The sequence below is a fragment of the Peromyscus leucopus genome, chromosome 19 (assembly GCF_004664715.2).
Source record: "Peromyscus leucopus breed LL Stock chromosome 19, UCI_PerLeu_2.1, whole genome shotgun sequence".
In the NCBI taxonomy this organism is placed as follows: Eukaryota; Metazoa; Chordata; class Mammalia; order Rodentia; family Cricetidae; genus Peromyscus; species Peromyscus leucopus.
Genome location: NC_051079.1, coordinates 14,128,050 through 14,155,342, shown reverse-complemented (window position 1 = coordinate 14,155,342; position 27,293 = coordinate 14,128,050). Strand labels below are relative to the sequence as shown.

At 39.3% G+C, this 27,293-nt stretch overlaps 1 protein-coding gene across 2 annotated transcripts in view; it reads right to left on the bottom strand.

The window, feature by feature from the left end:
- Positions 1 to 27,293, bottom strand: part of Galnt1 (polypeptide N-acetylgalactosaminyltransferase 1) — an 81,194-nt gene that overhangs the window by 23,256 nt on the left and 30,645 nt on the right. For both annotated transcript variants that reach the window (XM_028862515.2, XM_028862514.1), the window contains exons 3-6: positions 21,004 to 21,251; positions 18,442 to 18,616; positions 6,600 to 6,766; positions 1,380 to 1,587 (exon numbers count right to left, since the gene is read on the bottom strand). In XM_028862515.2, the coding sequence (XP_028718348.1) occupies positions 1,380 to 1,587; positions 6,600 to 6,766; positions 18,442 to 18,616; positions 21,004 to 21,142 (689 nt within the window). In that variant the 5' untranslated portion in view covers positions 21,143 to 21,251. The remainder of the gene's footprint in view (positions 1 to 1,379; positions 1,588 to 6,599; positions 6,767 to 18,441; positions 18,617 to 21,003; positions 21,252 to 27,293) is intronic.

The window sequence follows — 27,293 nt, the reverse complement described above, 5'->3', positions numbered from 1 at the left end:
CACTGCTATGCATGATCCAGTTCATTCTCACTGGGTCTAGGTTTCAGCATCCCAACTCTACCTTCATAGCAAGCCTCACCATGAGCAGAGCCTCGGCTCTGCTCCTGTCACTCTCAACTTGTCCATTCATCAGCGGATAAATAGTGCCCCAGAATTCAGCACAGACACCACAAACACCAGCTGGCTTCAGTGAATGGACAGCATTTTTGCTCACTTTGTGATTTACTGTTTCTTTTTTAATTTTTTGTGTCAACTCAACAGTGAATTTTTAAAAATTTGGTTTTGTCTAACACTTTAACGTTATTAGCTGGACATTATTCAGGATATATATATTATATATATAATATATATAAATATATATATATATATAAACACACACACACATATATATAAACACAGCCCAAACTCTAAGTTATTTTGGTTGCTGTTTTAGTTAGTTCTCTCCTAGACACCACACACTACCTTCTCTGTATGGGTCCAGGATCATCTTTCTAAAGTTTATGGGTTATCTTTATGCAAGTATCTCCTGAACTAGTCCCCTTTTACTTATAGAAAAGTATTTAGAGAGATATTCTATTCTTTTGATTCTCCAGGGCAATGATCTTTCTTAAACTATTGGTGTCCTTTGGTCCAATGCTGGTTTGTTTTATGTCTCTGAGAACAGATAGGCTGTAGTGCCACCATTTGCTAACAAAGAGAATAAGCGACGTGACCTTACTCTTCCATTCTCCACTGGGTTAGTCAACGTCTACTCTATGCAATCTAAGCCTTAAAGTTGATGTGGACAGCTTGAAGGTCAAACTGCCGGGGCAAGCAGAACTAAATTAGTACAGGTCAAGCAGACTACAGTTACTTCTTTCCTGATACTTTAGAACCAAGAGAAAGTCAGCCAATTATCTGACAGTGTGTGACATGAAAGAAGAAAACACAGACGCACTGCAGCAATGCTTGTTCTGGATCAACAGGATCACAAGACTATTCCATACACAATTAAGTTCCTCAGGATACAATGTGCCTCTCTTCAGCCTTGTACTATGAAGATGTCAACAAAGATGAGATCCTGCCCTGATGGCAGTCTTTGAAAGCAGGAACAAGCAAACTTTCCGTGAGATTGCTGTCTACCTGTTCTGGACCTATTTGGTCAACCTAGAGTACATGCTGTCTAATTCATCCCCATTAGGATAGTCTGCAAATCTGTTAACCACCAGGCTTTAAGAATGTGGTCTTATTTGTATTTTGTTTGGAGCACTCTTGAAGGCATCTTAAAGGCAACTTGAGAGAATGGTACTTTTGTATTTATTTAAAAACAGAATTTTGCAATTTCCCCACAGTTTAAGATAAAAATACTAAGAACGAATTCACAAATTGCAGAAAGTTACCTGTCATGTTTGATCCTGGCCAGGAGAGGCTCCAGCCACCCTGCCGTACACTCACAGTGTGCATCTAAGAAGGTGATCACTTGGCCTTTGGACACAGCAGCTCCTTTTAATCTAGCTCTGATCAGCCCAGAGCGTTGTTCCATTCGGATCACATGAACTGGCACCTTGAGTTTTTTCACATAACTTTCTAGAGGTCTTTTCAAAAAGTCTGAAAATATAACAAAACAGAAGAATGAAATGAAAAGGGCATGCACTAGCATTACCCAAATTTAAAGCAATTTTGATTTTACAGCATTCCTTCAACATATACATACTGACAGAGCACTCTGAGTGAGGCTTCTTGCCCCATTCATGCCACTCCCTGAAGGAAGCCTTCTAATTTCATGGAGCATGAACTAGCTGCCTCTATCTTGCCACAAGAACACCAAGACAGTATCTATGGTTCAAGTATTGCCCAGGACAGGCACGTCATCATGCATTTATCAGGCGTCACGATTTTCTTTCTAATCTCCCTGAAGAATCTGAAATAGAAGCAAAGTAGCCCAGCCAGGTGTGACAGCACACACCTGTAATCTTAACTCTGGATGGCAGAAGCATTTTGAGTCTGAGGCCAGTGTTGGCTACACAGGGAGTTTTGAGATCCTGTCTCAAAAAAACAAAACAATACCACACACAAAACAGAAAAAGCAACTTAAGAATATTAAATTTGGGCCAGGTAATGGCAGTGCATGCCTTTAATCCCAGCACTAGAGCGACAGAGGTAGGCAGATCTAAGTTCAAGGCCATCCTGGCCTACCGAAAGAATTCTAGGACAGCCAGAGCTACACAGAGAAACATTGTCTCGAAAATCAAAACAAACAAATAACAAAAGAATATTAAATGTAGATCATAACAGAGAGAAGAAACAGTATGTCACAGCTATTATAGTTTTAAAGATTGTGAGATTTCTTCCAAGGCAGAAACAAAGTGTTTTACTGATCACATAGTCTCTGACTATACACTCAGTAGGAAGCAGAAAGTGAAAAAACTCCTAAGTGAAATGCTAGACAGGAAGTGAAAGGCAAAGAAGGATCCTTGCCAGACAAGTGTGAAGTACACACTATCTGACAGGGATAAGATCATGTCTTTCTAGGTAAAGATGTGTACAATCTATCTAGGGAAGGGAATACTGAGTTACGGAATTCCTATGACTATCTCTTTCCTCTAAGACTTCAGCAATTCACAGAAATCATGGTGAAAGGTTAAGAGGTTACTTAAATACTGAAAGAAAGAACCCACATGCTTCCATAAGAAAGAATGGGAGGACAAATGGGAGCAGAGTGATTCTGCCTGTTAGATCAGAAAAAGACACTAGGAAAGTCCTTGGAAATCCTAAACCCTCCAAAAAGACAGAGCTATATCAGATTACCAATCTCTTTTCCTGTTAACTTATTTCCAAATATTTGTGCTAAAAATTGTATTTCAAAATAGCACTATGAGTTCATGAACTAAGTCATAAGGTGAAAAGAATATAAGCAGATTCTAAGTATAAAGGTTTGAACAATGCAATCTGAGAAACATTTTTATACTAGCAGTAAGTGGGTTTGTGACAATTCCAAATAATGTTAAATGTGTCTATCTTCACAATGACCTGTAAGGTTGTGTTATTACACATACTTTAGAAATGAGTATCTAAGCTCTCAGAATATTACGTGAATTTATCAATGTGACAGTTTGTTTGGGCCCAGATTTGCCTAACTTCAAGTCCATCATTTTACACTGAACAGAGCACTTTAAGAATATTGGCCAGGCATAGTGGGGATACCTGTAATTCCAGTACTGGGGGATGGAGCAGAGGAACAAGGATCTCAAGTTTGAGGTCCGACTGACCTAGGCTTTGTAGCAAGACCCTGTCTCAAAAACACCAACCCAACAAGCAATCAGAACATAACAGAAGGGCCTCTAGAGTAAACACAGGAGCGTGGAGCACTTATTCTACACAAATATTGATTAGCATTTAGTCTACATGTCTAGAATTGAACAGAATCATCTGTGGTTAAGTATGACATATGCTCTAATATCTTAAAATTGATCAAAGTGGATTACATCATAAACAATGTCTCCCAACAGGTTTTTCCAAAATAATTTAAAATATTTAAAAACCAAAGTAATCTAATCCCTAAGTCCTACATTCCTGAAAACTATTAATACTGTCTTGTCTATCAGCAACAACAACAAAAATTTGTTTTTTGTTTTTTCCCCCCCAAGACAGGGTTTCTCTGTGTAGCCCTAGCTGTCCTGGAACTCACTCTGTAGACTAGGCTGGCCTCGAACTCACAAAGATCTGCCTGTTTCTACCTCCTGAGTGCTGGGATCAATACCCACCTCCCTTTTAATTGGTAACAAAAAGTTATTAATGTATAATTCTGTAGTACTGTAACAAATTTCTTTGGCATTTTTGACATCTTTGTGACTTTTATACAATGGACACTAGAAAATTTGTGTTTTCAGTTCATACATAACTTTCTAAGAATCAAGTCCTGGGAAGGTAAGTGATGATTAGAAACCCCTTCTCCTTAAATATTCTGCTGACTGCTGTCCTATATAGATCCCTAAGCATCACTCTGCCACACAGCATGAGGCTGTCAGAGATTCTGTCACTTGCTGGTACTGCTGAAATTTGATTGTACATTTTGTACATACACTGATATCTTACAGCACTTCATTGATTTCTGACTTCAAAGGTTTTTGAGGAAGGACAGATTTACTTTACATTTTGTGTTCCTACTGGCAATATTCTAAGCACTCACAAAATTTATAGTGCTATAGCTCTTACTGTTTAGTGAGTGCTCTAAGATTCAACTGGAAACACAACATTTCCATTCCTTACAACAAGGCAAAAATTAAGTTATAATAAGGCTCATGTGGCGGCTCAGTTGGGTCAAGTTACTTGTTTGATAACCCGAGTTTGATTCCTGGGACCCATGTGATAGAAAGAGAGAACAGACTCCAAAAGGTTGTCCTCTGACATCTACCTGTATACCTTAGCCTGTAGGCAATGTCTGTCCGTCCGTCCGTCCATCCATCCGTGCGTGCGTGCGTGTGTGTGTGTGTGTGTGTGTGTGTGTGTGTCTCTCTCTCTCTCTCTCTCTCTCTCTCTCTCTCACACACACACACACACACACACACACACACACCCCCATACACACAATAAATTGAAAAAAATAGCCACAATGTCACATTGTCACTTTACTGGATATGAATTCCTTGCCTTACACAGGCAACTTTGGGAAAATGTAACTTGTGTGCTTTTGGGCTCTGAGCTAAACAAACAGGACATTAGTTACATTGTTAGTCTACAGATAACCTACACAGCACTTAGAGCCTTTGATGACTCCTTCCCCTCTTCATTTAGCAACACAGTCCTACTGAGCCAATAAAGAGTGTGGTTTTTCACTCCACAAGTATACAGAAAATTCTCATTTCCATCTGACTTGTTCATACAGATATAGTCTATCAAATACCTCACTTTACCTTATAAGTGTCTTATACAGGCAGAATGCATGCAAGGACATTTCTATCTCAGTTCACTAAAACTTGCAAAATCAATATGCATCATGTATCAAGTAGACTTAAAACAAATCTACATGTTAAAACCAACAAAAACAATCCCCAAACGGAAAAACTATGCTGTTCCTAGCAACATCTGGGAAATATTAGCTAGAACACTATAAAAAACAAACAACAAAAAAATACCAGTATGGCCAGGTCAAGTAAGCTTTGGGTCAGATCATGGTGAGCAGCAGCCCTAATGAAGGGGTTTATCTATTTAATGAAGAGGTCACAGTTGCTACATCTTGAAACTCTGGTGAGTGCTGTGTTCTCAGGTGTGTTTAGTTAGGGGCATACAAATTGTTTATCTGATAGATTAGAGAGGTAAATAAGGGCACCTGAAAACTACCTTATCTGTCACTTCCACTTGTATAAGCTGGCAAATTAGTAAGACTAAACTATTATTAACACAAACTATTCCCAATAACTAATACATGATAGGATTAAAAATAACCACTTCTAAATATACACAGTATGGGCATAGCTAGGAGAGGGTGTAATATTTGACTGTAATCATCTCAGCAAATGCAATAAAAGAACATGCAAAAAAGTTGATTGCATTCAAAGAGGTGAAAATGATGGGCTATGAGCTTAAAGTTCATTAAGAAAGGGATGAGGGGCTCGAGAGATGGTTCAGGGCTTAAGAGCACTTGCTGCTCTTCCAGAAGATCCAAGTTCAGTTTCTAAAATACACACTGGGAGACTCAGAACTGCCTATAACTCCAGCTCCAGAGGGTCTGATGCTTTCGGCCTACATGGACCCCTGTACTCATGTGCACAAGTCAATACACAGACATATAATTAAAAATATTTTTTTAAAAAAAGAAAGGAATGAAGAAAAATAAGAATCTATCTCCCATAGTTCCTTCCAAAATTTCCCCGTGTGAACAGAGAAACACTGGTGCAGCACATGACACTAGTGAGTACTTAGCATAGATGGCTGTGGGAAAAAATAAGGCAACTGGGAAATACTGGATTTCTGATTTTAGCAAGTGCTGTCCTTTCTATAGCATTCTGAATGGAAATCTCCAAGAAGGATTCAGAATAAACAGTGGTGGTTCAAGTTACCTTTATATAGTGTACCTTTTTCCTGAGTGTTTCATGAGACAGATTAGGATATTCTAAATCTGTGAAAAATCCTGATAACCTCAAAAGGGTATCTGAGCAAGAGACATGGCAGACACTTGTGAAAATAGAGTCAGATTACACACCACATTTAATTTATGCACCTAACTACAGATGGAAGCATTCAGAGAACTCCAGTCTAGACCTCATTTTGCTGAAGTTCTTCCTGTCATTCAGAACTAAACTTCTCCATTCATGATCAGAACTGCAGCTTTTCACGGAGAAAATTCTAATAAAATTGTGTGGTTTCTTCGTATTCTACATCAACTTTACATGTTAAAGCATTACTTCTTTTTCTGATAAGATTAAGATACAGCACAATTAAACACTAAAGTAATACTTGTAAGTTTTACAATGGTATACCTGTCACTATGTGAATGAGTTTACATGCCAAGAATTGTTAGATAAATTAGAAGTTTACATACAATTATTAGTTAAAATTATAGTTTGCAAACTGTAAGTGATCAAAGGCCGATACCACTGGTATCAAAATGTAAGATTTACCTCTTTCACTGGCATCATCTACAAGAACAATCTCTTCTATCATGTGTCTTGGTGAGCGATTAATGACACTATGGACTGTTCGAAGAAGTGTGCTCCACGCCTCATTGTGGAAAACAATCACCACGCTTGTTGTAGGAAGGTTATCTGGATACACCTTTGTTTTACACCTAGAGACAAAGCAAATGCCTTTATGAAGGTGACTGTCAGACACTACAGTAAATGAATCTGTACTAGGAAAGTTGACAGAACAATAAGATGTTTGTACTAATGGTGAGACTCTTAGTGGTTTTCAATTTAAGTTTTGACTGATGTTGCATGTATAATAAGTAATACTGATATAAAGTAAGAGATTTAAAAATAAAAATTATTTTAAAGACATTGCCTATATTCTTAAAATAAGCTCCCCTGGTCAGGTTTGGAGGTTGATTCATTTAATTAATTAATTAATTAATCTATTATTTATGTTTTTGGTTTTATTTTATTTTATTTTATTTTGGGGGGGGACTGGGACTCATGATATAGCCCTGGCTGGCCTGGAACCTGATATGCAGACCAAGCGTCACTGAAACTCAAAGAGATCCACCTGCCTTTGCCTCCCAAGTACTGAGATTTAAAGGCGTGCACCAAACCTGGCTGGGTTAATTCAGTTTAGTGGAGGCTACTGAGGTAGACCAGCTCCCTCTTATTCCCCCAGGGTACTCTTGAGTAGGAAGAAATGAAGAATTTGTAGAGATAGATAGATAGATAGATAGATAGATAGATAGATAGATAGATAGAGGACAGCCTCGGGAGGGCCTGGGTCCAAACCCACTTCTTTCACTACTAAAGGGCTTTTTAAAGGAATGCCAAGGGGTGGAGCAAAAGACCTGCCCCCAGCACAGCCAAGTGCCGACCATTCCAGACACCTGGTGACCATGCACATGGTCCAGCCATCCTCTAGTGCAACCCTGCTGTGTAAAGCAAGCTCGGCTCTCACTGGAAACCTTTGTGGGCTCCCACAAGCTATATTATTAATCTCAAACTTTACTTCAAGAACCAATTGGCTTTAGTTTTATTTTATGTATATGGGTGTTTTGCCTGTGTTTATATCTGTGTGCCATGTGTGCACCTAGTACTCACACAGGCCCAAAGAGGGTAATGGATCCCCTGGAATTGGTGTTACTGATGGTTTGTGAGCAGCCATGTGGGTGCTGGGAATCCAAGCCAGGTCCTCTGGAAGAGCAGCCAGTGCTCTCAGCCGCTGAGCCAGCCTTCAAAGCTATTTTTATGGCTGCATACTACCTATCCCATGAACATATGTAGTAATGCATTTTCCAATCCACTTCTGAATCCGCATCACTATGTGCAGTGGTGGGGAGCAGAGAAGGGAAAGCAGGGGTGATTTTACCCATGCTAGGGGACCAGAGGGCCTCTGGCCAGAGACGGGCTTTCCCATGTCTATTTCTGCGGCCACTTCTGTGTTGCTTATGTAAACTGCCTGAAAGCTGTGGGAGTGCAGAAGAGGACAGTGAAAGAACGAGGAAAAGAGCTCCCTTCCAGTCCCGCCTTGTCCTTAGACAAGCACGAGACCACGTTTCCAAGGGTTCTTTTCTTTTCAATGGTTGAAGTTCAATGCTAGCCTAACTCTCAGGGCACTGGTCTGCAAAGGTCTTGCTAATTAACTTTTAATTAGGATCCTGAAATTAGAAGGGTTTTACAGATGAAGAAACTACTATTAGAGAAATGAAGAAGCTTGGTCAAACGGACAGCTAGTAAGTGGTATAACCACATATCAACCCAACATTTACAACAAAGGCTGCCCTCATTATCCATATGTGCCCAACAGTATAGTTATATCACACACACTCCAACCCTCTTCTCCAAACAGTGTAGAGTTATATCACACACACTCCAACCCTCTTCTCCAAACAGTGTAGTTATATCACATACACTCCAACCCTCTTCTCCAAACAGTGTAGTTATATCACACACACTCCAACCCTCTTCTCCAAACAGTGTGGTGTTATATCACACACACTGCAACCCTCTTCTCCAAAGAGTGTGGTGTTATATCACATACACTCCAACCCTCTTCTCCAAACAGTGTAGTTATATCACATACACTCCAACCCTCTTCTCCAAACAGTGTAGTTATATCACACACACTCCAACCCTCTTCTCCAAACAGTGTAGTGTTATATCACACACACTGCAACCCTCTTCTCCAAAGAGTGTGGTGTTATATCACACACACTCCAACCCTCTTCTCCAAACAGTGTAGTTATATCACATACACTCCAACCCTCTTCTCCATGTCTCTTTAAATGAACCGTGCTTTTCATGCATTGTTTATGACCTACTAAATTTGGTCGATCACTAGCTTGTACCAATAATAATGAACACTTCATAAGAAGCCTGGCTATCTAGTAAGCAGTGCTTGGTACTGTTACAAGTCTCTTCTGTATGGACTCAGGGTAGGATTAACTGAGATTAGCCTTACAAGCAGCAGCAGCACAGTCCTGGAGACCAGGAATCTAACTTCACTGGGTCACTTCCTAAGTACACTTGGGACAGACAGGCCACGTGGTCAAGGTCTGATTCTGACAACTATTTAGGTATATGTTTACACAGACTGCTACACTAGCACTCAATAAACGGTAGCATTATTACTTCTTAAACATCAAGAGTGAACTACATAGCATGAATTTGGCCTCTGACTAACTTGGGATTTGTTTTAGGGCTCCTTTCTTAAGATCACACATTATAAAAATTATTCACTGATTCTACTTCTATTTAACCATTCTTAACATTGGGCCAATGCCATTCTTTCTTTCAGTGTCTTTCAGGAAAAAATGATCTTGGCAGCTCATAAGACAGTGAAATTCGAAATTCGCAGGCAGACACAGGATGATCCAGACCAGTTAAGTTATACTCTAGAAACAAGGCGGGGTGGGGTGGGGGGTGGGGGGTGGTTAGGACTTAAAAGTGTGGTGAGCAAGTCACAGGCTAGGGACACGATCTTCCCATTTAGGGAGCTGCTCTCAAAAGCAGATGCTGCTCAGCTCCAGCGTAGGATGAATTAATGCTAGTCTGCATTTCTGACTTGCATTCATTTCACTGTAAATCTTCTTGGAAGTCAGGTTCTCTCAAGAAGCCCCAGTGGACATAGAGCTCACTCTTGGGTCAGAAGGGCCCTCAGGATCCTAGGTGCTGGGAAATATCACAGCACTGGATAAGTCCTCACAAGCACCCTCGTTAACCTCCTTGTTTTACAGACAAGGATTCTGGGATACAGAGAGTCTGAGAATCACAAGTTAGTAAATGGCAGAGCCAGACTGGGACTATGTCACTATCAAGGTATTATACACAAGTTGGTCCAGGAGACCAAACTGGAGTTAATGCTGAAGCAGCCCTATCTGAGAAATGCCCAACACTCAAGTAAAATATGAACACTCAGATCAAAACTATATTACATGGGTATGAACAAGCATGTAAAGAAGTAAAAGCAAATCCACACCTTGAACATTATAGCATGCCAAAATAAAAACAAAATGTACTCTCCAACACAGTAACTTCAAGCTGAAATTTGTATCTGTTCAAACTGTGCCCATTGCAAAACAGGAAAGGAAGGACCAAAATGAAAAAAACACTGAACAGCTGGAGTAAGTCAAATGTAAGGAAAGCTTAGCTCAATCCACCTTGTCTTAGTCATGTATCTGTGCTTGGGTTGTTCTATGTGGCTCACAAACCCCCAGGCTGGACGGTCTCGTTTTAAGTGGACTACAATCCTCAGGTGGGCTCTCCCACACTCCAGCAGCATTACACTTTGCTGACAACTCCTTCAAACTCTCTCACATCTCAGATCTCTAAAGCCACTCTTGCCCTCCTCATCTATAACTTTGTTTCCAAATTCACAAAAGAAATAAAAGCTACCAGAAGTGAACTTTCATAATGCCACCAACACACATACACACCATCCTATAAGTATCAGGACTACAAAACCATGCTTTTCCTCTAGAGGGCCTGACTGATCTGTTCTTGTCTATAAACCTTCTCACCTATTGATGTCCAAAGCCTTTGCTTTTAACACCCCTTGTTAAAAATCTCCATTTCCATCACCGCACAGGTATCACTCTATCCTCTCCTCACTCTATCCTCTCCTCCCCTCCGTTTCCCCTGGCCTCACTAGAGCTGCCTTACCACAGATGCACTGCTGCTATAGAGCGCCTCACCTCCCACTCATTCCCAACGTGATTGCATCACGAAATACAGCAAATACAGAGCACACAAATCTGCTGGGCTCAATTCCCAGAACTGAAAAACAAAACAAAACAAACCCCCAAATGTGAGCTGAACGAGTTAGTAAAGAGCAAACGACCATGTAACTATCACTAAGTGAGAAGAAAACACTGCCACATCCTTACAAACCACCCTATTGCTATTACCATCTCATTTGTCCTTAGAGGAAAAACTGCGGTGGTTCTCAGAGTTTTTCTCGGTCTGTTTTGACTTCCTCACAAACAATATTCTATACATATGAGATTACGTTGGCAAGATTCATCCTTGGAATGACATGTAGCTTTTGTTCATTTCTACTACTACAAAGTATACTATTCTATTCTCACTATGTAGCCTGACTGGCCTGGAACTCAGTATGTAGAAGAGACTGACCTTGAATGAACAGAAATCCTTCTGCCTCTGCTTCTCAAGTGCTGTGAAGAAAGGAAAGCACCACCATGCCAGACCTTCTACTCTACTAATAGAAGTGCAGACATTTTAAATTTTGGAACCAGTACAGACTTACTGCTATAAACATTTTGTCTTTGTCTCCTGTTGCATACATACATACATTTCTAACATAGCCAGGTATGAAACTGCTGGGCCATGAAGGATGTAAATGTCGATTTTAGCATTACCTGTTGTGGATGTTCCTTTACATTGTGTAAAGATGTGTGACTGTGATTGGTTTAATAAAAAGCTAAATGGTCAATAGCCAGGCAGAAGGTATAGGTGGGACTTCTGGACAGAGAGAGCTCTGGGAAGAAGAAAGGCAGAGTCACCAGCCAGACATGGAATAACCAGGATGGACATAATGGAGATGCGGTAATGAGAACATGGAAGAACGTAGATTAAAAATATGGGTTAATTTAGGTTATAAGAGATAGTTAGAAACAAGCCTAAGTTAAGGCCGAGCTTTCATAATTAATAATAAGTCTTCAGGTCATTTTTGGGGAGCTGGGAGCCCAAAAAGAAAAGTCCATCTACAAATGGCCCAACATGGGGGCTCAAAAATATCCAAACATAGGGCCTGAGGAAGCAAAAAAGAGTTCTGGACGAGGAGCTGGATATACCTTCCTAGTCCTGCAATCTCTCCAGCAGGCTGGTGCTGGGCGGCATACAGAGGCATGGCTGCCAGCTCCCGGCTGCCGGCTCCCGGCTTCCTGAGCCGCTGGCAGCTGACATAATCGCTTAGGACTTGTCTCCCATGGTCAGAGACTGCTGCAGATGCTCAGTGAAGACAGATTCAGAAGAAATGACAAAGACAAACCTAAGTAGGTTACAGTGTGTTTAAAATATGTGTGTAGGCTTAAGAGAAGAAAACGGGCCAGGCGGTGGTGGTGCACACCTTTAATCCCAGCACTCGGAAGGCAGAGGCAGGCTCATCTCTGTGAGTTCGAGGCCAGCTTGGTTTACAGAGTGAGTTCCAGGAGAGGCTCTAAACCTACACAGAGAAACCCTGTCTCAAAAAAACAGAGAGAGAGAGAGAGAGAGAGAGAGAGAGAGAGAGAGAGAGAGAGAGAGAGAGAGAGAAAAGAAAATGGGTATAGATAGTCAGAGAAAAAAGTATAAATAATAAGTTAGTCTTTAAAGAGAGAATAAAATAATAAAAAAGGGATAAGCCAAGTAAGGATGGAAAATATGCAGAAGTCCAGATCCGATAAAGCATTGTGTTAATTTTGAATTTTTTGAATGCTAATGAACAGAGAACAGAGACACTGGATTGTGGAAGGGACTACTGAATTAAACCAGCCTGGATACTTCAGGAATGCCTTAACTTTAAAATGGAAGTCAGAAAATATATTGCTTTGGGGAAGAGGCTATGCTTTTGTTTCTATAAAAAAATTAAAGGTTGTGGATTCATTCAAGGTTGTTGACAGAGATCAGACTTGATCAGGGAGTTCCCCTGAAAATACAGGCTACAAAAATAAAGAAATAAAACAAAATAACAACAACAAAAACAAAAACCACAAGAGAAGTGACATATATTTTACCTGCTCAAGCATAAAACAACAACAAAAAATCATCTTTAGCTGACTTGTGCAGACTACATATTTCATATATACATACATATATGTGTGGTACCTTTGAAAGTTTGTGTGTTTCAGAGCAAGGGGACCAGACACCAATGAAAACGGTGGCCCAGCCTCTCAGATGCCTCTGTTGCAGTTTGCTCAGAGTTATGTATCCAGAACAGCTGCAAGGCTGGTGGCTGAGATGGTCCAGCCTCACAGAATACTCCAGCCAGGACTTCAGATAAGCCCTGCACTTTCCCATTGCACAGACTGGACAACAAAAGCTATGGCTAGTTTTGCCAGGACTTCACCATTATCTCAATTTTCTCAGGGGCCCCTAAGATGCTGTTGGCCACAGACAACAGGAAGCACTCTAGAGAACATGATGTCCACATTCCCAAGAGATAGAGTAGGTGGTTTTTGGTCATTCGGTGGATTATGAATGTTCTTCATCATTTGGGGGGTTAGTTACAAGTTGTTATTGGTAATGGTCAGGAAAAAAAACTAAACCAAGAAGATTAGATTCAGGGATCTCATTCTGAAAAGAAAAAGGGAGGATATAGAAATGATAAAAGAGTAGACTACTGACTTACTTACATACTAAAAAAGCAACTACTAGTCTCAAATATTTTACATTGGTATGGATTTTTGTATACTGATACAAAATTAAGGTCATTTTTGTTATACATACTGTATATATGTTTCTACTCTTGTTTCAGGCATTGTACCTATGCAACTCATTTAAAAATGTAATGAAAGGCACTAGTCCTTGATAGCTATTATTACAAACTATTTAAGATAATTAAGTAACACAGGTTAGTAGTCACCTATAATAATCAAACCTGGCATCATGTTATTTATGTTTTCAAGGTTAAACAGATATATTTTAGATATACATGTGGTCCTCAAATACTTCAGAGACCTACAGAATATGGCATTTAAAATGTTTTAATAACATATGGCTTTTCATGACAGTAAGACACATCTGCTCCTGGCAACACCAATCTACTTCAAAAAACGGTGAGAGGCATCAAAGAACCTCCATATGGAGTTTTATTTTATTGTGGCAAAGTTAGCCACTGGGCAAGGAACTGCCTTTGCCTCCACTACTGACAATATGCTGTCCAAACTGGACAAGTACAACCCACAAAAAAGTGAACCCTGAACTTTGCCAAGACAAGGTAGGAGGACAGTCCTTCAAAATTCCTGCTTCACAGAAGTCTGTTAGATATTCTAGGCCGGTAGGCCAAAGATGAATACTCCAATGTTGCATAGGAACCTTGGGTGACTGTCCTGGCAGCCAGCTGTTTGTCATTTCTATAGTTTTGGAAGATGCTTGCTCTGCACTTCCTGTTTACTCAGGTAATTTTATATCCTTCTCAGGTCACTAATGGGGTTGAAGGCAAGACAGTTACAGTTTTCCTTGTTACCAAATTCAGTAAAGAAACTCACATAAGCGATGCAAAGTTTATAAAGGTTGAGAGACATTAAAAACTTGTTTATCTAAGAAAATGTTTTAAGGTCTAAAAGGCTATTTTTAGGATGGTAATACAAGTTACAATAAAAAATGGTACATTTGTTTATCTTCTTCTTGGCAAAAATAGCCATTTGGGCAAGAAACTGTTCTTGCCTGGGCTGCTTGACAAAATGTTGTATCTACTGGACATGCAGGACCCATAGAAAAATGACCACTGAACTTTGCAAGGCAAAATGGTCCTTCAGGTTCCTGCTTCACAGAAGAAACTGTTAGACATTCTACAGGACACAGAGAAAAGTGACAGAGAGACTCTAGGCCTATGGGCTGAAGACAGATGCCCCAACGTTACAGAGGAACTTTGGATGACTGTCCAGGTAGACAGCTGTCTCTGTCATCCTAGATTTTTGAAAGGTGCTTACAATGCTCTTCCTGTTTACTTAGGTAATATTGTATCCTTCTGAGGTCTTTGATGTAAAGACTAGATAGTTACAATTATAATTTTCACTTGGTTATGATAAAACAAATTAGATATGAAACTTTAGACTCACAAATATAGGATAGAATATTTTCTTTAATTTTACAAAATACAAATAGACTAGATATTGTAACTGTAATTCTTGCCTGATAAATATAATTTTACTAGGTTGAAGTTAAAACCTTCCTTTTGTTTAGACAGAAATGGGGAAGTGATGGGGGAATGTCTTTCTGTATGCTATGAATATATGTCATTCTGACTGGTTGATAAATAAAGCCATTTGGCCTATGGTAAGGCAACTTAGAGGCATGTGGGAAATCCAAAGACAGAAAGAGAAAGGAGAGGCAGAGACGACACTGCTAGCCGCTGCCAGGAGAAGCAAGATGTAAAGATACTGGTAAGTCACAAGCCACGTGACAAAGCACAGATTTATAGAAATGGGTTAATTTAAGATATAAGAGCTAGCTAGCAAGAAGTCTGCTATGGCCATAGTTTAAAAATAATATTAGCCTGTGTGTGTTTATTCGGGTCTGAGTGGCTGCGGGACTGGCAGGTGAGAGGGATTTGTCCTGACCATGGGCCAGGCAGGACACAGAAAAACTTTCAACTACACTGCCTGGCTCAAATCTCTCATTTTTCTACTGGGTTATTTTTCTTATTGATATATAGGAACTACAGTTCCGGATTTGAGCACTTTACTAGTTATGAATGTCACAAATAACCTTAGCAATAACTTGATTTAATTTATTTTTCTTCCACTCTCTTACTTAATGAACAGAAAAGTCTTTAAGAAGGTTGACTGTGCAGATCAATAGCAGAGCACCTGGCTTAGCATGAACAAGTCCTTGGTTTGATCCCTATCTTATCTATCAACTCCTCTTCCCCTTTTTGGTGTGTGCATCTCATGATCTAAGAAATCCTTCCCCAGTTTAAGGAGAATTCTATCTAATAATTCATGGCTCTGTCTAATAATTCATGTCTCACACAATGGCATTTGTTGCTTAAAGATCATTCCCTCAGGGCTACTCAGTGGCCTCTTAGTCATCAGTGTTCATATAGGAATGAGATCTCAGAAAAACTCCCTTTTTTGTTCCACTGATCTGTCTTATTTTATATAAGAACATCACAATATCTTAATTACTATAGCTTTTAAAGAAATCTTGATAATTCTACAACAGGTGGCTCTTCCAGCTCTTTGTATTTTCAGAGACACAATCAACAATCAACTAATCAAATTACAAATACCCACACATACGAGATTTCTTTTTTTTTTTTTCCTTTTTTTTTTTTTTGAGACAGGGTTTCTCCATGTAGTTTTGGTCCAGAGTCCTGGATCTCACTCTGTAGACCAGGCTACCCTTGAACTCACAGAGATCTGCCTGGCTCTGCTTCCGAGTGCTGGGATTAAAGGCGTGTGCCACCGCGTGGCCACACACACAAGATTATGATTGTGACTAGAACTACACTAAATTAACAAATGAGAGATCAAAATGAGAGATCAAAATCTCATGAACATAGGGTATTTTCATTTATGTAGGCATTTGATTTTTCTCAATAGTACTTTAGAATTTTCTTCAAAGAGTTGGTGCCCCTCCCACATTTGATATGATCTAATAATTCTAAAAAGATATTCTAAAAATATCTTCTAGCTTTTACCTAAAAATAACTAACATATACTAAAATCTTTTCCTTAGAAATATTGGGCCAGGCATAGTAGCACATGCTTTTAGTCCCAGCACTTGGGAGGCAGAGACAGGTGGATCTATTTGAGTTTAAGGTCAGCCTGGTCTACAAAGTGAGTTCCAAGACAGCCAGGGCTACACAGAGAAACCCTGTCTCAAAAAACTAAAACAAAACAAAAAGAAATACTGACCCACAAACCATCAACCTTATTAAACATTTTTAGATTATAATGTTCTACCTATAATCCATTGGAGGTGGGAGGTTGAGAACAAAGTTTTGACAGGACTTATATATCCCTAGGCTTTCCTCAAACTCACAATCCTCCTGCCTCAGTCTCCTGAGGATATATCACACCTGGCTTAAATAAAATCTTTTAGTATCTTTCAAATCCTTAAAATTCTTCTGTATTGTCTTGCCTGGCCAAGACCTCCAGTACAACACTGAACAGAAGTAGTGACTATGGGCACTGTGCATGTCCTGGGCTTTCAGAAACATTATTCATCATGGGTCTTTGCTTTACGGGGTTTTCCTGTTGCTCTATTTAGATACCCTACAGATCAGATTAAGGAAGTTCCTTTTGAAGCTCCTAAGGCATTATCTTGACAGCAACAAATTTTATCAAATATTTTCTCTGTGTTTAATGAAATAACAGTATCAATATATCTTTTCTGTTACTGTGGTTAACAGTATAAAATTGAACATATAAAATTTACATATTGCTAGATTCAATTAACTTTTCATTTGTAAATCCATATATATGCTATCAGTGAGATTAGGCTAACATTCCTTGTTTATTACACCCTTATCTAACTTCCACACCTCGATCACACTGATTCCGTGATGCACACTGGTATGGTCTTTCTTTTCCTAGTAAAGGACTGCCTTTGTTTCTTCCTTAAATGTACATAAAGTGACAAGGCTGTATGTAAATGGAAGTTTGTTACTTGTTTATGTATGTCTGTGTATAAAGGCCTTATATAATTTATTGATTTAATAATTATACAACTTGCCTTGAACCCAGAAATATGCCTGCCTCTACCTCCCAAGTGCTGGGATTAAAGGCGTTAAAGGCCTTGATCTAAATTTTTAAATATGCTCATAATATTTATTTGTAAAGGTACATGACATCAACATTCTTAAAGATTTTTACTTTAAGACTTATTTTTGTAATTGTAAGGGGTGTGTGTGTGTGTGTGTGTGTGTGTGTGTGTGTGTGTGAAATGTGCATGTGAGTGCAGGTGCCCTAAGAGGCCAGAAGAGGGAGTTAGATCCCCCTCTAGAATTGTAAGTGGTTGTGAGCTGCTTGGAGTCAATTTTGGGTCCTCTGCAGAACAGTCCACGCTCTTAACTCCTGAGCCACATCTCTCCAGCTCCTTTTTAAAGAATTTTTATGCATGCAATTTGGTGCTGTTGTCTACAGGCAGTGTTGTGCAGCACAGGTCTATAATCTCTTGCCTTCCATAATGGAGAAGGTATATGTATCTATGTTTACAAGGGGCAAAACAATAGTTGTCCCTGGAGGTGGAAGAAGTAACTGGAAAGGAAAATAAAGGGAATTTTCAGGGGTTATATCTTGGTTTGGATGATGCTACACAGATGTGTACTTAACACATAAAAATTCAGTAAGCTATACGTGTATGACGATGCACTTCACTGCTTCAAGTTACATACACCTAAAATCTTTTTGTAAAAGGTTGAACATTTTTGTAAATGTTTAGAATCCCTTACTAATCTGTTGAAAGAAATAATCATTTTCCTAGTTCCTGAGTCAGTAGAGCAGTAACATCTTGAAATGTTACTTTATCAGCACTTAACTTAGACTTCAAGTACAGTTAAACAGTAACTGACAGAAAGCAAGCACTAAGGCAAAGCATTTCTTGGGGATGTAGACAAACCTTCCAATGAAGTGTGATCAGGACCACACTATGTACTCACCCCTCTAACCTCACATCCGGTAAAGATCTGTTGAGTGCAATCATCTCACTTGCCATTAAATTGAACTGATTGATTTTAAACATCTCTTTCATCTTCTCTTGATCCTCTTTAGGAATGACGACTGGTTTCCCCATTTCTCCAGGACCTTCATGAGGCTTCTGCACTGGCTCTAGAACTAAGAAGAAAGCCTTAACTGATACCAATTTCATAACAATTACCTTATGCTTTTGTATAACAACATTCAAGTGAAACTGTGCCCTCAACATCAGAGCCTCTTCTGGGCCCTCCCAGTCTATTCATGCCTCCAAGGGGCTGTGCAGTTTTCCCACTGTGAGGACATGACACAGATCACTCAACCTTATTCTACTCATTAGAATGTTCAATGGCTTCAGTGTTCAAAGAGGGTCAGCTTCAACTTTTCTCTCTTCCAAACTTTCAAGAGAAACTCCAACTAGTTCTTGCTATTCCTGTCTCTCTTCTAGTCCATTCTCTTCTAGCCACACAACCACTTACTCATTCAAAAGTCCCAATCTGGTTAGATGACTTAACACCTTGTCTGAAATCCTTTGACGGCATGGCACTGCCTGCAGATGAGCCAAAATCCTCATCATGGCACAGGATCCTCTTTCAGCCTAACAAATACCAAGACTTCAGACACCATGCTCAGCTTTGACAAGTTTCTTAAAGGGAGAAATTCTTTTTAGATGTATTTACTTTATTTTATGTGTATGAGTGCTTTGCATGGACATTATGTATCCAATCCCCTGGAACTGAAGTTACAGATAGCTGTGAGCCACTACATGGGTACAAGGAACTGAATCCAGGTCCTCTGCAAGAACAGCCAGTATGCCCTTAACCATTGAATAACCTCTTCAGCTTTTCTTTTTCTGTTCTTGTCCAGCACCTACCAGAGCTTTAAACACATTCTCCAAGTGAATTTTCATGTGCTCCAGACTCTCTATTCTCTTTTCTTTTAAGCCTCTGCATTCCATACAGAACACCGTAAGGCCCCACTCTAACCGACAATACACTAAAGCAGGGTGAAGGAAAAGGCCAGTCTCTGTCTGGGAAAAGAACACCAGATTTCTTACCAGTGAGAGCTTAACACTTGCCCTTTGATTAAGTGAGCAGGATGTCCTGCTCTACCAATTTAGGAAGGCAGGGTTTTGTCACTTAGCAATGTTATAAAACAGCAGAATCATAAGTATTTCATGAAACTATAAGTAGATTGATGGGACTAACCTAGTTATTACTAACATCCTGTTCTAGCAACTAAGCAGAACTGGTTATAAAAATCCACCTACAAAAACTATGGTTAAGCAGGCACAGTTACTAACACAAATAACTTTAGATCACAAATTCTGGGGGATGGTCTTCCCCCTTATTAAAAATTAAATAGTCAAAAAAAATTTGTACTGCAAGAACAACCACATGTCATTTCCACAAAGAGTAAAACTGCCAAGACATGCATGTTGGTGCACACCTTTAATCCCAGCACTTGGAAGGCAGAAGCAGGTAGAACTGAGTCTGAGGCCAGCCTGGTCTACAGAGAGAGTTCCAGGACAGTTGGGGCTATACAGAGAAAAACCTGTCTCAAAAAACCAAAACCAAAACAAAACACAAAAACAAACAAAAAACAAAAAAAAAACCCAAACCTGAATTTTCCATGTTCCCTGCCAAAATATCAGCATTACCTATCCAGGTCCTTTATGTTTTCTTTGCTTCCCATAATACTGCAATGATTTCACTGTAGGCTATTCTATAGTTTAATCCTTGAAAGTGCTAATTGGAGCTATATCTATAATTTGAGCAAGAAGAACTCCCCAGTCTCAAGTACCTTTAAAGACTTCTTCTCCTAGAGCAGCAGTTCTCAACCTGTGGACCGTAACCCTTTTTTTTGGCGGGGGTGAGGGGTGGGGGAATGACCCTTTCACAGGGGTCATTTAAGATCATCTGAAAACACAGATACTATGATTCATAACAGTAGCAAAAGTACAGTTATGAAGTAGCAAAAAGTAATTTTATGGCTGGGGGTCACTACAACATGAAAACTGTATTAAAGGGTCACAGCCTTAGGAAGGTTGAGAACCACTGCCCTAGAAAATGAGACAGCCAAGCAGGAGACTAGATACCTGATAACAAAGCCTTAATGTTCCACTTTGCATAATGGCATTAGACCAATCTTTAGTACAATTTTGATTATGAGATTCCCTATGTCATTTGGTAATGTAATTTGTAGAAAATTAATAATATCTAATATTAAATAAAACTAAACTGAACAATTCCATGATACTTTAACATTCAACTGTCAGAAGAACTAACCACAACATTGCTAGAAATATAATTAAAACACAGGAACTTAGGAATTAACAATTCACCTTAAAATTTAAATCTATATATAAATTTAAATTCTTATAGAATATAAAATTTAAATGTATACAGATCTAAATATATAGCTATAAATCTTAAATATAAATATAAAACATAGACGAGAATTTGACTTCCCCTATCAATAGAAACAAACAATGTCTGTAAGAAAACAGCTGTGCAGAGGCAACTCACCATCCCCCGCAGGAAGTCCTCTCTCCTTCTTCTCATCACACTTGTTGCACTCGCTGAAGTAAAGCAGCAGGAACATGTCCAAGAGTACCCAAACCAAGGAGGTGGCTAGAACCACCTTGCAATATGCAAATTTTCTCATGGCACTTTAAGTCAAATGTAAAATTTTAAAATATATATATATATATATAAATATACAAATATCATGAAAATTATTTCAATCTGGTTTCATCAGAAATCATGGTCATACCCTATAAAGAGAAAAAGAAAAGAAAAAAAAGACTGTCTTAAATTCAATACCTAGGAAATAGACTATATGATTAATTTAACATTATAAATACTAAGAGATATGGACTTATTTCATTAATAAGAAATTACATTATTATATAAGTAACTCTTACAAAGCAATATCCAATAGAAAAATGAGCAAAGAATATAAACAAGCCTTTATAAAAGAGAAATCTAGCAGGGGGTGGGGTGGCGCACACCTTTAATCCCAGCACTCGGGAGGCAGAGGCAGGCGGATCTCTGTGAGTTCAAGGCCAGCCTGGTCTACAGAGCGAGATCCAGGACAGGCTCCAAAGCTACACAGAGAAACCCTGTCTTGAAAAAAACAAAAACAAACAAACCTAGAGAGATAGAGAGATAGAGATAGATATATAGATACTAGATAGATAGATAGATAGATGATAGATAGATAGATAGAGAAATCTAAATAGCCAATAATTGTGTAAATTTGTGTTTATTTTCCTGTAACTAGATATGTAAATTAAAACAGCTACTATTTCAGTCTCATCAAAACCTGGATCTTACCTCCCTTTCTGTTCACCTGCTCTACTGACTTCCAAGGCAAAAGCCAAACTATTAATTAGCACAAGATCTTCAGCCACCAGGCAGTCTGACTAGCCAGTTCTCGCTATAGTCTGTACTGCAGTTTTTCACGCTAATTCCTGTCCTTCTTTCCCTACCAAATCCTATGTAGAAACCAGTCCCTACTCACCCAGAAAACACTGACAGCACACCCTGCAGGGGAGAGAAGGAATTCTAAGATCTAAGGCCCAATCTTAGCTCTGATGATGCTAAGTTTTTAGTTTCTATTTCCCACTCTTCTACATTCCATAACACTCTTATATCATCATTAGAAAGTGATGGGAAGAACTCATCCACAACTCCAATTAATCATTTGGGATACTTTAATTAAAAGTGTTTCTAACAAGTAAAATGTTTATCTTGAAGAGCTCGGGAGCAGCCTGAGAATCATGTCACTGAGTAGCTAACACAAAGGCTCAAAGGCCTGTGTCACTGCTGACCAAGAGAGAAACAGACCAAATGTATTCCATCAAGTAAACAGAGGAAGCACCTTGTATGTGTGCCCCACGCTAAAAGTCATGTAAGCAGATACCCTGAAGAAGCAGGCTGACAGGCAATGTACCAGCTTCACATAGGGTGGTCAGCAAAAATGGATTATCTGACCAATTCAGGACAGGTGAGATCATCCATGAACTACTTAGAGAAGTTCTTTACAAGGTTGTTAAACAACAGCCAGAAAATCACCTGAAAAGGTACTAAAGGACCCCGGTAGGAATAAGGAATTACTACTTCTGCTCACGTCACCAGGACTCTGATCTCCAACACACGTTCTTTCATCAGAACAGCGTTCTCAGACTGCAAAGGTGAAGTAGACAAGGGCACTGCCGACTCTCCCTGCCTCGAAGTTATGCCTGTTCAGTGAGACCCCCGAGTGTGTTACATGCAGTAACTATGGGAAAACATGGAAGGATTACAGAGCACAATGGCTCTCACCACAAAAGAAGCTAGGCACATGCATTATATTTGGCCATTTTACACGGAAGACTGCTTGGCAAAAAGTCTGACTGCTAATGGAGGGGATTTAAAAACAAACAACAGGATCTCATTAGATCAAAAGGACCTAAAACTCCCAGGCAGCCAAGGATGACCTTAAACTCCTGTTCCTCCTACCTCTACAGTGCTGGGATTAGAGGTGTGCACCACAATAAAAGGTTTACGTGGAGCTAGGAATCAAACACAGGATCCCATGCATTCTAGTGTATCCTAGACAAGCCTTTTATCAGTGAGCTCCGTCCCCAGACCCGTTCTTTAAAATCTAATGACCATTTCCCAAATATATATTTCTGTCACTTCATTTATATCTAAAAAACAAGTCTTTTCACATTCAGATATCTAAGGAGAAAGGAAAACATGTCTATAAGACAACCTGTGTGCAAATTTCTTTTTAGTATCTTTGAGCATCCTTTATACAAAATACTTGGGATAAGAACTGCTCCAGATTTTGGAGTTTTTCAGATTTTGCAATATTTGCATAGACTTAATTTGTTGAGCTCCACAATCCAAAATTCTGAAATGTTCCAAAATCTAAAACATTTTAAGTGTTTTACCTGCATTCAATGTCCCAGATTTGAGAACATTTTAGATTTTTAACTAAGAATGTGCATACAAGTTATACATATATATATAGTACATATAGTGAAAGACCACTCAGTGTTTAAAAATCACTGTTGTGATCACTAAAGTATTTCTCTGAGTTACTGTCCCAAGTTCAGAGGTCAGGAGAACAAACATAACTTGGAATACTGACTGAAACTCTTAACAGAGTTTACTGGCTCATATGTCTATTTGGGGCATGAAATGTTGAGTATCAGTTTCTAAAGGTGGTAAACTGATTTGTCTTCTAACAGTTCTTTAAAATTTATAAAATGATATATGCTAAATATAAAGAATTCTTCAAACATAGAAAAGTAAAATTCTAAGACTGCCATAAACTACTGTCCCAAGTATATTCCACTATTAATGGCTAACTATCATTTTAGTCATTCAGGACAGACACGCCATAATTTAACAACGGTTTCTGTTATTTTGAGCACCATATCACAACACAGGTACGAGAGAATTTATGTAGGGCAGTGATTAGCAAACTTTGGCAAAGGGCTAGATGGCAAGTTTCTGTTTAGCTCGTGTTGTGGGAAGAAAGCTGCCATAAATGAATGCAGCAACGTTTCAACCACTTATTTACGGACATTAAAACTTAATTTTATATTACAAATCCTTTTTACTTTTTTCAGCCACTTAAAAATGTGAAAACTCTTCTTGGCTCCTGAGTACTCCAGAGAATTCCAGATCTCCAATATATAGTCTGGGTGCCCAGTCAGAAGAGATACATTCTTTCATTATGATTAGACATCATCAATCTGGTGTATTTACCATTAGCAACACTGTTGTCAGGAATTTTTATTTTTGACAGTCTTGGTGAGTAGTCACTATCTTTTGCTGACATACATCTGGTTTCTTTGTTGAGATAGAGTACCACCATTTAATCCAGGCTAGCCTCCAAATCCTCCTGCCTCATCTCCCAACTTCCAGGACCTCGGCTATGCACGACTCCACCCAGCTCTGTACTTGGCATTCTACCATCTCTGCCATTACTGGTGGTCATCCTGTTTCTTTTCTCACAGACCTACTGCAATCTGGCCCAATACTCTATTAGGTAGTTTGTTTTGTCTTTTTCTTGCTGTGAAACCCTTTATATAATGTTGTATCGGTTATAAGCTCTACATGTATTTTTGTTTCTAGTTCACTGCTTACCTTTAGTAAATATCTTTTACGGTTCAAATTTCCCAAGTCTTCAGAAACACTTCTGCCTGGAAATCATTATTAACAATGCCTTTATGTCAAACTTAAAAGATTTTGACTTTCCTGTTTAAGTAGGGGGCCAATGTCATTGTCTCCCAAAAGGATAAATTGAGACCTAAACAACAGGTCATCCTTTCCCAAAGGCATGCAATACTCACTGTGTTGTAAATTAAGTTGTGAGCCTCTATGCTTGGCTCCACTGACCTATCTGTTTCTTCATATCTAAAACTGCTATCTACATTATAATAACTAGCTTATTCTTGGTACATAGTAAAACAAATCTTCTCACCTTAACTACTGAAATATATATTACATTTTTATTTTGTGTGTGTATGTGGGGGGATGTATAGAAGTCAGAGGACAACTTACTGGAGTCAGTTCTCTCTTTTTGCCATGTGGAAGGGTTCTAAGTTCAGAAAATAAAGTGAAGTTTGTCTTTGAGGAGCTGGACAAGAGATGGGATTGAACTCAGGTTGTCAGGCTTAGGAGCAAGTGCTTTAATCCACTAAACCATCTTTTTTTTTTTTTTTTTTTTTTTTTGGTTTTTCGAGACAGGGTTTCTCTGTGTAGCTTTGCGCCTTTCCTGGAGCTCACTTGGTAGCCCAGGCTGGCCTCGAACTCACAGAGATCCACCTGGCTCTGCCTCCCGAGTGCTGGGATTAAAGGCGTGCGCCACCACCGCCCGGCCCACTAAACCATCTTGATGGCCACCTTTCACTGTGTGTTTTTGGTTTGGTTTGGTTTTTCAAGACAGGGCTTCTCTCTGTATTACAGCCCCAGCTGTCCTGGAACTTGCTTTGTAGACCAGGCTGGCCTCAAACTCAGAGATCCACTTGCCTCTGCCTTTAACACCAGCATTTTTGAGGCAGAGAAGCAGGTACATCTCTGAGTTTGAGGCCACCTTGATCTACAGAGCGAGTTCCAGAACAGCCAAGACTACACAGAGAAAGGCTGTCTCAAAAACAAAAAAAAAAAAAAAAAAAAAAAAAAAAGAGAGAGAGAGAGAAGGAAAAGAAAAAAAGGAGAACCAAGCACATTTCTATAAACTAATAACAAAATTACATCATTCAGGTAGAAGAAAATATTTTAAAATATCTAAAGGTAACTTGCAACAAAATTATGAGATTTATTGGACTCTGTTAATACAGAGGCCTAAAAACATTGAAAAATGGGACTTTTGTGGATTCAGAGCCATAAAGATAATAGTTCTCTGATTACTCACAGAATTATTGTAATTTAAGTTAAATTGCAGTAGCTTTTGGAATAGAGTTTTAAAAGTCAATCTGAAATTTTTAAGGAAAACCAATGAGAAACAGTAGCCAAGGCACTCCTGAAAAAATAGAGAAAGGGATGGGTATGGATGCATACCTTTACTCTCTTCAGGAGACAGAGGAAGGTGAATCTCAGTGAGTTTGAGGCCGGCTTAGTCTACTGTGGTGGCCCACAGAGGCTTCCTAGAGAATCTGAGCTTGTTTTACCCAGCAAGGCTGCATAATGGGATGATTTGGTCGCAGGTGTGGGCACCAGGTGTTTGGAAGGTCTACACTTAACTGTATGCTGTGTTTTGATCTTGCAAGGGGGAGGTCTTTTGCCTCTCCCTTGTCATATTATAAAAAGCCCTTTTGAATAAAGCTCTAGAGGTGACTGGGTATTGACCCAGGGCTCTTCCGAAGCTATCCTGTGTCTCTGTCTTTCTTATCTTTCTATCTAATATTTTCTCATTCCTCTCTTCCACCCAAGAATTCTTGGGGAGGGGGAAACCACAAACAAGATGGGCGGTGGTAGAGCATGCCTTTAATCCCAGCATCCTACTAGAACTAAGGGCTGTAGTACTTCCATGTGAGCCCCGGGCTAGAGACATGCTGTATCTGCCTCCATCACTCCTTCTTGAGGAAAGCATGATTGTCACAGGAAGAGCACACAGAAGCCTCTGCCTCACTTCTCTAATAAGCATCTTTTGTTTGTTTTTTAAGGGAAGCTGTCACTACCCACAGAGTCACCGTCCTCCTGACCTAATGTTCTAAGCACTGAGATTACAAAAGTAGACACCATAGCACCTGGCAAAAATATCTTTCCCATCCTCCCCACCAGTGCTGAGGAGCAACAGGGCCTTGCACAGGATAAAGAAGCACTCTACCGTTAAGTCACCCCAGGTCTTCTCCTACACACACCTGAGTGCTAAAATTATAAGACTGGGCACCACACCCACAACATCTCCCTACTGTCTGCAGTGCTGTCTTTTGCTATGATAAATCTTAGCCAGGAAGTCATGTGAGTTTCCTAACAAATCAGTAGCAGCCAGGCACCAGCACTAAGGAGGCAGAGGCAGGCATATTTCTGAGTTTAAGGCCAGACTGATCTAAAGAGTGAGTTCCATGATAGCCAGGGCTACACAGAAAAACCCTATCTCAAAATAAACAAACAAACAAATAAATAAATAAAATTAAAAAACAAAAACAAAAAACAAATCAGTAGCAACTGGGACCATTCAAAATGTGGCATTAAAATTTTGGTTTGCCACAGTACCTACTTCTTCAAATGAATAAATCAATGTATAGGGATGAAGTTAATATAGCAGGCCTAAAACTGCTATCCTTAGAAAGGCATGGTATACAAGGCTGGCC